General features: G+C 35.2%; 1 protein-coding gene and 1 pseudogene across 1 annotated transcript; both read left to right on the top strand.

The window, feature by feature from the left end:
• The first annotated feature begins 2,620 nt into the window (after positions 1-2,620).
• On the top strand, positions 2,621-3,590 carry LOC131408091 (olfactory receptor 52N2-like; annotated as a pseudogene).
• Positions 3,591-11,380: 7,790 nt separating this feature from the next.
• On the top strand, positions 11,381-12,346 carry LOC131408090 (olfactory receptor 52N2). Its single transcript, XM_058544652.1, has one exon. It carries the CDS (start codon positions 11,381-11,383, stop codon positions 12,344-12,346), a length of 966 nt encoding a protein of 321 aa, XP_058400635.1.
• The last annotated feature ends 1,313 nt before the right edge of the window (positions 12,347-13,659 follow it).

The following is a 13,659-nucleotide window of genomic DNA, read 5'->3' as shown; positions in this document are numbered from 1 at the left end:
AATAAAAAAACTTCTCTGCTCCCCATAGATGGAGGAGTCTTCTGTGGTAAGTGGTAAAACCTCTATGAATGAAAATGAATTTGTGCAAGAGTTGGAAGGAATTCCAGTGACCTTGTAGTCCAACATCCTGACAACAAAATTCAGGACACATCTTTCTCTTTGCTTGAATACATCTGACGACAGTAATCTTGATATCTTACTAGAGATCTCTATCTGCACGAATGAACATTACTTGAACCCAAATCTACTTTCCTTTAACTTTTCCTATTCACCATATGTATGACTTTAGGGTGTGCTAAGTAATAGAAAAGGCAATTGCGTGCATCTACTCCATGTACTCATCCAAATTCTAAATATCTCCAATTTCATTAAAAAAAAAAACTTTAAGATTCCAGACAGATTGAAACCATATTTGCCTACCTCCATACACACTTTATTTTTCAATATGCACACAAATTTTTTAGGGCATTTATGTACAATCTAGAAGAAGAACTGAAAAGTACTTTTCCAAATTCGTTCATTTGTTATACAACTTTTTTCTTGTGCTAGTTACTATTTTAAGTGAAAGAGCTATAGCAGTGAACAAAATAGACAGAAATCCCTGTGCATATAGATTTTACATTCTAGTGAGGGACCATGGACAATACTAATTGCTGTGGAGTAAGGAAAAGATAAAAGAAAGATATTATACCAAGATTGACAGAGGTCTGGAGGTTTGAATTTTAAATTGAGAGGTAAGGAAAAGCTTTACTTTGGGTTTGACTCTGAGTAGAGATCTGAAACCGTTGATGGTAAGTGCCATGATATTATCTGGGGAATAATAAAGCAGGCAGTCACAGTGGCAAGTGGAAATGCCCCGAACTCTGCACATGATTGCTGAGTTTGAGAAATCTCTACTCAGATTTGGATAGACTGGGTGGGTCAGAGTTGGAGCAGTGGGAGAGACATTCACAGATTTAAAAGGGTCCTAATTGTTTAGGATGTTGTAAACAAATATAAGGATGTTGGCTTTTGCACTGAGTGAGCTGTAGAGACAGTGGAGGTTTAACGGAAGGCTAGATATGGTCTTACATTTATTTTATAAAGCAAAATAATGATAATAATACTAACAATAATTATGATAGTACTATACATTTTGCTTATTATGTTCCAGGCTGTGGTAAAAATCTCTGTGGTTTACTCTACTTCATGTTAAAGGCACTTAGAGTTGAGCAAATGGCTTTAAAATGTCATCAGTTCTAATATTTTCTAGAAAAATTTGCTTTTATCTTTCTTATGTATTGATATTGTTTATATAGCATCATTTGAAAAGTTTTCAACTGGTTATAAGTAATGGTTAAAAAAAAAAAAAACACATATAGAAAACCCTAAGCTAAATCTCCCCAAAAAAACAATTATTGGAGAGAGAGAAAATAAAAACAATCAAAAATAGAACTTTGGAAAAGACTATTCTCTGGAGGAGATTAAAATACAACAGAAAAATATATAAAATAATTTTTGAAAATACAATAAAATATACAATACAATTCTGTGGGAAAATGAATAACTCAAGTTGATAATCTCAAAGGAAAAACAACTAAGAAACAGCTTTTAAAAACATAAGATGGAGAAGAATTTTCTCAGAAAAAAAAGAGATCCAGAGTATTACGATTTTAATGAGAAAGCTTTCAGGTTAGATCCATGTCCCAGAATATAGAAGAAAGGTGGAAAGCTAACCTTTTTGAAAAAACAAACAAATTAATTAATAAAAATTCCATCCTATCCAATATAAATATTATAGTTCTTTGGGTGCTAAAAATAATACACCGAAAGAAGACATACAAATTATGATTATTTATAGATATATACCATGATTATCTACATAGAGATTTGAGAGAAGCAATAGAAAATATGAAAATTAATTACAGCTTAAAATGTCATTGGTTAAATGTAAATGCTTAAATCTTTCATGTTTACCAGCAAGAAATATTTAGAGATATAATGCAAAATGCACATGGCCAAGCCTTGAAAATTGTGACTTATTACATAAATTTTTGGCCTTTCCAATCTTCTGTTCTTGATTATTCTGATTTGGAAAATCCAGACTTGCCATGTTTAGTCTTGTAGATGGATCATACTCAGCCTCTAATACCTGTGTGCAATAAGTAGGTGTTCACATAATTTAATTGGGTATAACCTAGTGGACACAGCTGAAAGGACTTCTTGGAAGAAAGGAAATTATGTGAAGAGTTAGGAGAATCAGTGTTATTTAAACAGGGTCCATAATTTGAAATTGGTCAAGGGGGCAAAAATAAGCATGTGTGACTGGTCAAGGAATATAATAAGCAGGTATATACAGACAGAGTTTACACTAAGTTTACTAAAGAAGACCAGGGCTTTGTTACTATGCATGTACTATGTTTGAATCCTTGTGATTCAGTAACAGGGTCAAGACCACTAAGTAGCACCAAAGAACATAGCTCGGGTGCAAAAAAGATGATTTTTCTCCTAAAATTATTATTTATATTGTGCAAAATACATGTTCACCTTTTTTCTCTAGCTGAAAATAACATCACTACTATCTTCTTGTATAGGACATCTTTATTGGTACAAAAAGTAACATGCTTTGCAATTGACCATCATGCATGGAGCCAACAGCTCCAACCTGACACCAAGGTACTTCATTCTCAATGGGATTCCTGGGCTGGAAGTCCAGGATCCACATATCTGGATCTCCCTGCCATTCTGCTTCATGTACATCATTGCTGTTGTGGGGAACTGTGGGCTAATTTATCTCATCAGCCATGAGGAGGCCCTGCATTGACCCATGTATTACTTCCTAGCCTTGCTGTCCCTTATAGATATTAGTTGGTGCGCTTCATTTGTCCCCAGTATGTTATGTATCTTTTGGTCCAGTCTCAAAGAGATTTACTTTAATGCCTGCCTTGTGCAGATGTTTTTCATCCACATGCTGACAGGCATGGAGTCTGGCGTGCTCATGCTTATGGCTCTGGATCGCTATGTGGCCATTTGCTACCCTCTACGCTACGCCACCATCCTCACCAACACTGTAATTACCAAGGTTAGTTTTGCCACTTTCATTTGAAGTGTGTTGCTCATGATCCTCTTTACTTCCTGCTCAAGCGTCTTCCCTACTGCAGGGGCAACCTCATCCACCACACCTACTGTGACCATATATGTCTGTGGCCAAATTATCCCGTGGCAACATCAAGATTAATGCTATCTACGGTCTCATAGCTGCCATATTGATAGGAGGGTTCGATATCTTCTGTATCTCCATGTCTTACACCATGATTATCCGTGCTGTAGTCAATCTGTCATCTGCAGATGCTCGCCACAAAGCCTTCAGCACCTGTACATCACACATATGTGCAATTGTCATCACCTATGTCCCAGCCTTCTTCAACTTCTTTACTCATCGCTTTGGGGGACGCACTATACCTCATCATGTCCAAATCTTAATAGCCAACCTCTACCTGTTGCTGCCTCCCACCTTGAATCCAGTTGTCAATGGAGTGAAGACCAAGCAGATCCGTGAAGGAGTGATCAAATTATTTTTTAGAGGGAAAGATATTTTGAGTATGAGATAAATCTATGATGTAGAATTCTTCATTTAGCATAAAGATAAAGATAAAAGTTATAGAGGAAGAGAGTAAATGCAAAATTCAACAACCATGAGGTCAGGAGAAAATATGTGTCAATATCCTGCTGTAAAATTTATGAAATAATCACAAAATTTTTAACCTGAGACCTGCAATTTGATAGAAAAAAATAAAATAGACAGGAAATAATTATATTTCTCACATAGTTTAGCTTTAATTAGAGCTTCTGGAATGCACAGAATGGGTTATTTAGGATATCCAACTTCAAGTAAACTCTGATGATTAACACACTTTGGTTTAGCACTGTGGCGGAGTTTATGGGAAAGCATCAAGAAGTCAGCCTAGAGAAACTCCAGAAGATTTGGGAAGGCACAGAAGCAAACTGTCCCATGTGTTGCAGGGAAGTAAGAAACACTTCCCCAGAACATCTGTGCTGAATTCCAGAGGTCCTGTCATCCTTCCTATGCCACATTTATGTGAAACTTGTATAACTTTAGGGAAAAAAAATCTTGTCTTCTCATTTATCTCTGGCATTCCACTGCCTAGATAATTATTTGGATTCCTATGAATATACCAGTGTACATACAAAGGAAGCTGGAGTAAATACAATTACTGGAGTTGGTCATAATCTGGGACATACTCCTTGTGGTTAACATGGAGCAGAATGTTGAAAGACACAGTGGATACCATCTGACAGCTGTTTGAGGAAAGGATTTGTCCATAGAAGAAAGGAGAATTGGAGAAAATCAATATACTTTGCCAATCAAGGATACCTCGGCATGACTGCCTTGCTTGACTTTAACATAGAGGGAGATGTTGAGTGATCAGGGATAATGGACAAAGGAGTATCGTATTTACATTTCTGGAAATAACAGAGAAAAAAGAAATGAAAGTGGAATGATAAATGTGGTATTCAGAAACAGAAAGACTGAATGAAAAGTAAGAATGAAGAAAAGCATAACCCAAGAGGAAAGTGGAGTAATAGAATGTGGTCAGGAAACGGATACAAATAGATAAGTAGGTGCAGATATTAATTTTATCGATTAAGATTATATTCTTATCTGCTAATATGAGAATAGATTTTAATATCATGTTATATGTAGCCAAATGACTGTGAAATATAGTAAGTAGACCATGTATTTTTTTCACAATATAATTTTCACGTTTGGAAGCAAAACCTGTGTTTGAAAAAAAATTAACATTATAAAAGTGCCTCTATGCAATGTAAATTATAAACTTACATTTAGTAAAGTTGCTGTGTCTTGAAATTGTGTTTCTGAGTTTGGTACACTTTCTTCATCAGGTATTCTCATTTAAACCGCACCAAAACACTAGCAAACAAATCAAGAAATTACTTTTCCTAAACTGCCATTTTTAAACATATATATTTTGTCAGATATAATAAGGCTTCATATATAATGTGTTGTTGAACTTTTACTTTCAAACTATGATGCAGCTATACTTATCCTCATTTTATAGATGAACAATATGAGCTACACAAATAGCAAGATGGGATGAATCTCAGAACATTAAGATTAAAGTGTAAATACAATATGTTAATAGGCCTATGTTGTGGATAGGGGGTGATGGGGACAAAAAAAGAGCAAAGAAGTAAAACCAGAATATAAAATTGAAAATCTGTAGAAATAAAATGCAATAAATAAAATTTATTTGAGGCACCTGAGGAACAATCTCCAATTAATTTATGTCATCTTCCCCATTACAAACTCAAAAATGGGTTTCACAGAAAAAAATATATATATAGTTCTGAAAATTAAGATTCAGTTGAATTAGAGCCATCAAGCCAGAATCATTGAGAAATTTAAAACTAATTATAAGATAGATGGTGATGGAGGAAAATTCTACTCAGTATTCACGTGGAGAGAGAGAGAATGAGAGGGGAGGAAAGAAAAGGAATGTAGAAGTGAGAACAGGAAAAAATGGTGGAAGACACTTCATTTCAAATTCCATCTCCCACCCGAGAGACCAAGGCAGAGCTCAGCGGGCCCAGCTCTCCCATGTCAACCTGGCATAGTTTGATTAGATTTAGAACCCAAGTATCAGGTGCAAAGAACTCACATCCAAATTTCCTTTCAAACTATGAGACATTAATATTCCCAAAGGAAAGGAAGTAGAAGGAAATTACAAGGCGATACCAAGGTTAGTGAAAGTTATCTTGCTCCTGTGAATCTCCAGAACCATTTGTCCAACCATTTCAGACTGGTCATATGTGTAGATATACAGAGGTAAAGAAAATGGAACAACAAAACAAAACAGTACAGATGCGAGAACACAAAGCACGCTGAGCATTCCACACGACCCTCTCACAAGTCTCTCCTAACAGTTGTGTTTTATGTTTTACTGAATTGGCACTATTAACCAAAAATATGACTGGAATCTTATCTCACTTTTTCCCTGAATTCTCTCTCTCTGTATCAATGAATGACAAATTTACTTTTCCTTGAAATGAAAAATACCATAGACATAGCTTTTCTTTCAAAATAACTTAAAGCTATTGCCAAGGCAGTTTTATAGAAAAGCTGAAAAATGAACAGTACTACACAATGATGGATTCCTTTGATTCCTTTGTAGCAGTAAATTCTGCATATCTATCTACCTGTTGCGTACTTTTATGTTAGATGATCAAGGCACAGATTTCATTAACCAACAATGCTCTCTTCATGCACCCCAAACGCACCTTTAACCGCAGACAACAATATGGCATAAAGAGTTTGTAGGCAAATGTGTACGAGGCTGAGGGTGCAAAGTAGTGCTGGAGGTGCTGTGGGGGAAGAGTTGTGTATAAGGAGAGGGGCACTTTACTAAGTATAGCTCTCACAGGTAAAGTACTGGAACCTGGGGTGGTGATAAGAAGTCTGGTTGCACTTAAAGCTGGGAGTTTTGGGGTCATAAAAGAATAAAATCAAGAAGAAAGAAGGGAAGGAAAAAGAACAGTAGAAAGAAAAGAAAAAGGTGGGGAATCCAGGAGAGGTTATCACAATCTGCATATTGTACAAGAGAACATGGTATGACAAGAAAGGACAGATAACAATAATTTTAGGAAAAGGAAGAGAGGAGATTTGGAGGAAGGGTACAATTGTTCTCCACTTCTCATTACTTCAAGTTACACTAACATTCTTAACTTTTCATCCTAGCTCTCATTCCTCTAAATAGGAAAAGCTTCAGTTTTTGGTGTCTGTTGTGGGTGAGTTATATGTTGAGCCCTGAAGCCTCATACTAGTCAATCTCTCTGACTGAACAGAGCATGCATCCTGATCTATCCACATTGGCACGGTCAATGGCCAGCCCCTTCCAAAGAGGTTTGAATTCATCTATCTAGAGACTGGGTGAGCAAGCCTGCCTAAATCGGGGACAAAATATAAACAAGCTCTTATGACTGAGGATCTAAAGCCTTATTCTCCCAGATGTATGTCATAAAATTGTTGACATTTTGATGTCAACTTCCTTGCCTCTAATTTGTTACAGTTAACTCTGAACTGGAGAGGAAAGGACAGGGTTGTTATAAATAGGCCCTAGAAAAGCCCAAGTTTTTAGATGAAATTAGGACAAGATGGAAAGATAAATAAATAAGTTAAAGAAAAATCAAATAAAGCAAAACATAATTGCATGGTTAAATGTTACTGGTACAATGAAGATGTCTCTTAGCACAAATTACAAACATCAGAAAAGGTTTCCAGAAGAAATTAGTGTTTAAGCTGATACTGAAGGATAAAACTGTTAATTAGGTGGAAGGAGGATGGGAGATAAAAGTTACTCCAGGAAAGTGAAATGGTATGCAGGGACATCTAGAGGAAAAAACGAACCACACTCAAGGGGCTGAAAACAAGAATAAGTGAGCTCAAATCAGTGGCTAGTTCTTTCTGGGTCTATAGTATATAACCATTTTTAAAAAAATCAAATGTATTACTTTTTTGTTGTTTTGTTATTGTTGTTGTCTTGTTACATACAAAACAGAGTCATATGTCTATGAAGTCAAATGACTTCATGGAGTAATTTTGGGCCTCTACGGTTTGAACAAGAAAGAGAACGGAAAGTTTTAAACAGATGAACGGCGGAAACTTTCCACTTTGCAATAACAGTTTTTTCTGTAGTACAGAAAGTTGAGAAAATAATTTTCAAAGTAAAATATTGGCAAAAGTGGCTAAACATGTAGAATATATGTTAAAATATTTATCAAATATATAATATAAATGTAAGTGAAATCTTGGCTTCATATCTTATAATTTAGATGTATACAACTAAATATAAAAAACGAAATTCAGAAAAATTGGAAGTAAAAAAATAACTTTCTCAAGAATAGTTATTACTTCTGTCAATGCCTATACTTAGTACAAATATTTAGGAGCATTATAGAACATCTTATTATATCTCTTTTGAAAATCTCCCTAGGAGATCTTGATGTAGTTGAGCATAACCAGTTTGGGGACCATGGTTTCCACGTTAAAAACCCCTGCTCTAAATTTAACTGATGTGTCATGCCAATTCTTATTTCCTTAAATTTTAAATCTAACAGGAAAGAATATATACTGAGATCCATATACAATTTTGTAATATAGTTGTATTAATTTAAATTTTATCAAAATAATTTCACATGTATTCTATTGTTTTTCGACAAAACCAAACTTTTATTTATATGAAAGTTGTCTTTCCAAGTAGTCAATTGGGAGTCTCTGTACTCTTTTCTATTAATATTGCTAATGCAAAAAGCTAAACAAAATAATGACAACACAGTTAACAAATTAAAATTTTATTAAATGCTTATATAAGAAACTTCTGGAAATATATACACCAGAATTTAGGCTTTAATAACATTTACATTTGAGGTGTTAGGTGACAGGTGAACTTGTGGGGGTAGTACAATTTTATGTTGCTTCCCACAAAAGGTTTGACGTATAGAAAGATTTTTCTTTGAGTGATTTCTTTCTTTAACAGAAGAGAGGTAAGGTAAAATAATGCAATCTCTGTCCACCATAAAATAAAAGTTAAAGAAAAATACTATCTTGGAGAAATGTTTGCAAACTATGAGAGCAAATGGGTTCATATTTTAGTATTGAAAGTGTCTAGCAGGCAATAAAATAAAAACTAACACCTCCACTGAAGATGGATGAGGAGGTAAATGAATAATCAAGTTTGAGAAAAACAATTGACCAAAACCACATGAAAAAAATGTTCATAATCACTACTAGTGAAGTTAATTTTAATTCAAGCTAAAATATCAAAGAGATAGTATTCTCACCAGTCCTGCTGGGGAAAAGAGAGAATATAATAGTCAGTACTTACAGAGGGGCAGCCCACTAACTGTGTATGGAAGTGAAAATCAGCACAAATTTTATGGAGATTATTTTTTCAAACATTTAGCAACATAATTAAAATTGTCCATGCCTTTTGATCCCACAAACTTCAATCCTATTTCTAATTATCTTAAGTGAGGAAAAATCAGTAATGTAAACTGAGTGGATTGGGATATCCATAGGAGAATTATTTTTGATAGAAAAAATGAGAAATAATTTAAATATTCAAGAGTAATGAAATGTTTAAATTTGATACAGCTATTGGGTAGAAAGAAGTTTTATCTATTGAAAATTTTGATTTCAAGGCATATAGAATGACATGAGAAAAAGTTCACAAAATAATATAAGGTAGAGAAAAAACAGTGTACAAAACTCTATTTGGTCTGAAATTTATAAAAATCAGAATATTATATGTAATAATTACAAAATGACTGAATGAAGTACAGAAAACTTTTTAGAGTGGTTATTCCTCTGGGTTAGATTTACAAGGATTTTCCAACTTTTTATATAATTTTCTATAGTTTTTGGATTTTCTACAATAAGGATGTATTTTTTTTTTTTTGTAGTAAAAGAAAAACAATTTTTTAGAAAATGATGTCCATCTCCACCAGGCTTGGTGGTCACATTTCCCACTTGGGAAAAGGTATTAAATTAACGTATTTTTGTTGTTGTTTCTTTTTCTACTGAAAAGCTTCTAAACACAGATATTTTACAACCAGGCCCAGAATTCATTCTCTTTTAAACAGATCCCTCTGAGACATCTAATTGGGGAGAGTCAGTCAGCCTGAGACATCTTGCTGGAGATTCTGCAGAGAAACTAAAAAGTCTATATAAGAAGATGCCTTTCCAGATTTTGAAGAATTCCTAAGGATTCTCAGCCATGCATGGGGCTTTGATTGTGCCTCACACTGAGGTGAGTTATGACAATTTTCAAAAATACCTACTTCAGGAAAAGTAAAAAAGCTATTTGCTAAGAATACAAGGACTTAGAATATGGGGACAGTTAACAAAAGGCAATATTAGAAAGAGGCAATGTATTTCCTTTTATCTTTCACTTCTAAGAGGTAATGAATCTTTTTCTTTCTGGGTGGCTTCCACTGGACTTAGTCTCATTTTCCATTCATCCCATTCATTTCATGATGGTGTACACATAAAAGATGGTGGACACTAGAGTTTTTAGTCTTTAAATTTCTCTTGTCTAGGACTACAAAATGACAATTTCTGCATGCGATACCATTTCTGGAGAGGTTGTAGGAGAACTCGCTTATAGAAAGAGATCATTTACATGAGATGCAGTCAGCTTAGGAACCAGAGACTATGAACCTCTGAAACTTATAGTTTCTTTGTATTTTCTTCTTTGCATGGCAGCTTCTATGTACTTGGCCAGTAGAAGTGGATACAATAGTGATTTCCAAAATATATAGGTGACACTTAATGTAATAGTTCTGTTGCATGGTGTTGATATATGACATTGACTTTCCTGCATGAGAAGGCTCAGGTATACTCCAGAGCTAAGTACCATTTTATTTTTTCAATTCAAAGAAATATTTTAACCAATTAGAAACCTGAACTTTCCTCAAACATCCCTGAATCCATAAATTCCTATAAATATCATCTATTCTTTTCCACTGCCTCTATGAGAAGTAACAATCCAAAGATATGGTATTATATTTTGTACTAATTACTTGTCCAGTTATCACAAAAGAAATATTATTTAAATTAATGTAGGATAGAGCATCAGTAATCCTTAGAACTTCAAGGGCTTCCTGAGTAAAATCTTGTATTTAGAATAGATAGGGAATTAATAAAAAAAAAAGGGGGGGGGAAGACAGAGAAACCAAAAGAAAAGGATCTTTTATCTGATTGAATTCATATTCTAATGAAATTTTTACTAAATTTCATTAAACTTGCTAATGATTTAGAAGTGTAAATATTTTTTTTTCTTCTCAGCAACTTCTTTGTGAAGAAAGAACTTCCTTTATTCTCCCAGTGTGAAAAAGCATGATATTGACGTCAGACAGAGTTTGAGTACCAGTCATACCAAATCCTTACTAATTCTAACATTCATTCATTCTCACGTATTTTATTGAGTATCTATATTGTGTTATCTTAAGCAATTTATATGGAGCATTACTGGCAAATTCTACATGATGTGTCCTTCATAATTTCCAAGACAGGACAACAGTCTTGCTGATAAGGACAGGTCAGATGAAGGTAATCCTCTAAATATGTCTACATGATTTTAGTGACAAGACTCAGGTACAACTAGCATGAGAAGAATCAAGAGGAGAGATTAGAAATGGCTTATTGAAAGGAAGAAGACAATTATAGCCCAGTTCAAAGCTTTTTATTGTAATGTAGTGGAATCACTCTCTCTTATCTGGTCTCTAATCCCATCTCTCTTTCTTCTATGCAGAAAGCAATTGCTGATAAAGAGTGTAAAATGCCTGCCTCCTGTCAGCCATTATGTCTGGGGTCAACAGCTCCAGCTTGACTCCGGTATTCTTTATCTTGAATGGTGTTCCTGGGTTGGAAACCGCATACATCTGGATCTCCCTGCCATTCTGCTTCATGTACATCATTGCTGTGGTGGGGAACTGCGGGCTCATCTACCTTATCAGCCATGAGGAGGCTCTGCACCGGCCAATGTACTACTTCCTGGCCCTGCTCTCCTTCACAGATGTCACTCTGTGCACAACCACTGTACCCAATATGCTGTGCATATTCTGGTTCAACCTCAAGGAGATTGACTTTAATGCCTGCCTGGCTCAGATGTTTTTTGTTCATATGCTGACTGGGATGGAGTCTGGGGTGCTCATGCTCATGGCTGTGGACCGCTATGTGGCCATCTGCTACCCCTTACACTATGCCACCATCCTCACCAGCCCTGTCATCACCAAGGCTGGTCTTGCCACCTTCCTGAGGGGTGTGATGCTCATCAGCCCGTTCACTTTCCTCACCAAGCATCTGCCTTATTGCCAGGGCAACTTCATTCCCCATACCTACTGTGACCACATGTCTGTGGCCAAGGCGTCCTGTGGCAATTTTAAGGTCAATGCTATTTATGGTTTGATGGTTGCTCTCCTTATTGGTGTGTTTGACATTTGCTGTATTTCCGTGTCTTACACCATGATATTGAGAGCTGTGGTGAGCTTGTCATCTGCAGATGCTCGTCACAAAGCCTTCAGCACCTGTACATCTCACATATGTGCCATTGTGATCACCTATGTCCCAGCTTTTTTTACTTTTTTCACCCACCGTTTTGGAGGACATACCATCCCCCACCACATACACATCATTGTGGCCAACCTTTATCTGCTACTGCCGCCTACAATAAACCCAATTGTTTATGGAGTCAAGACCAAGCAGATTCGGGAAGGTGTGATCAAATTTTTACTTGGAGACAAACTTGTCTTTATTCTAGACAAATAAATCATAAAATAAACATATTGCTTGTGGGGAGGGTAAGAAAAGAGTGGAGAAGAAATTTGTAAAAGATGTGAGTGAAATTGCATTAAAAATATGAGTCATCTAATACGCAGATTTTCTGAGGCCTTTCCGAGTATATATTATGAAATATTTTTTCTGTGTAAACATCTGCCAAAGAAAGAATACAGAATAAAGAAGTAACATACCCATTCCTTACAGATTTTACATTTTATATAAAGATGTATAGACTCATATGTCTATTGAAAGCAGGTAATAAAATGAGGGATGCAGTCCTAGTGTTGATGTATGCTTATGTGTAAAAAGAAGAGGCTACGATGATGTAGAGCAAACGCATCCTCTCCACAAAGGACAAATTCTGCTCAAATCAAGCACATCGTTGCCATGGGGTAACATGGACCCAGTGTTGCAGTATTTTCCAGTATTTTTAAGACAAGCTAGGTTTAGAGGTTTTATGAAATCTCCCAATTTTAACTATTGGCCAAATATTGCGTTTTTTTTTTAATACTCTACATTTCATTCAAGACGTGTTTACGAATTCTATTTTTCCCATTTTGTTAGTTTGGGGTCTCCATTTAAAACATAACTGTGATGTTGTCAGAAAAGCAGGCAAAGACATTGATTAAATTACTAGTTTGTGTTATAATTCCCTAACTCACTCACTCAGTCATTCAGTTTTTGAGATACTTATTTAGGACATATTATTGGTCATACCTTGAGTTTAATGAAAGAGAAACAGAGTTGAATATGACAGAGTCCCCGGCTTTTGGGTGCTCAGAATCTAGATTCCAGACAGGGATAGGTGAGAGGAAATATAAATGAAATAAAGAGGAGAGATGATAAAAATTCATGTTGTATGGAGGGAGCAAAAAGTTAGTAGGAAGGAGTTGAGAGACATATGATCTTTGAATTCAGAGAGTCCCAAAGTTTAAATCTTGTGTCTTAATTTCTAACCACTAGACTTTGACAAGCTATTCAATCTCTCTTAAATTTCAGCTTCCATACTTTTTATAAAGTGTGGGAAAACTTACCACAAAAATTTATTTGGCTGATTAAATCTCTAAGGCAAAAAAAAAAAAAGAAAAGCAATTAGCATAATTTCTGATATATGCTAAGAACTTAATAAATTGTAGCTGTTATTATTATTATTATGATCTATGTTTAAACTCTGATTCATTCTGAACATCATAGTTTGAGGAGATATTTTTCCAATTGCACAGGCAGTAAGTAGTAAATCAGTTTTATATGGGCAAACTTTTTCATTGAGTTCTCATGAACATGTCATCAATATCAGCCAA

The sequence above is a fragment of the Diceros bicornis genome, chromosome 7 (genome assembly GCF_020826845.1).
Source record: "Diceros bicornis minor isolate mBicDic1 chromosome 7, mDicBic1.mat.cur, whole genome shotgun sequence".
NCBI classification, from domain to species: domain Eukaryota; kingdom Metazoa; phylum Chordata; class Mammalia; order Perissodactyla; family Rhinocerotidae; genus Diceros; species Diceros bicornis.
This window is presented reverse-complemented; position numbering and strand designations above follow the sequence as displayed.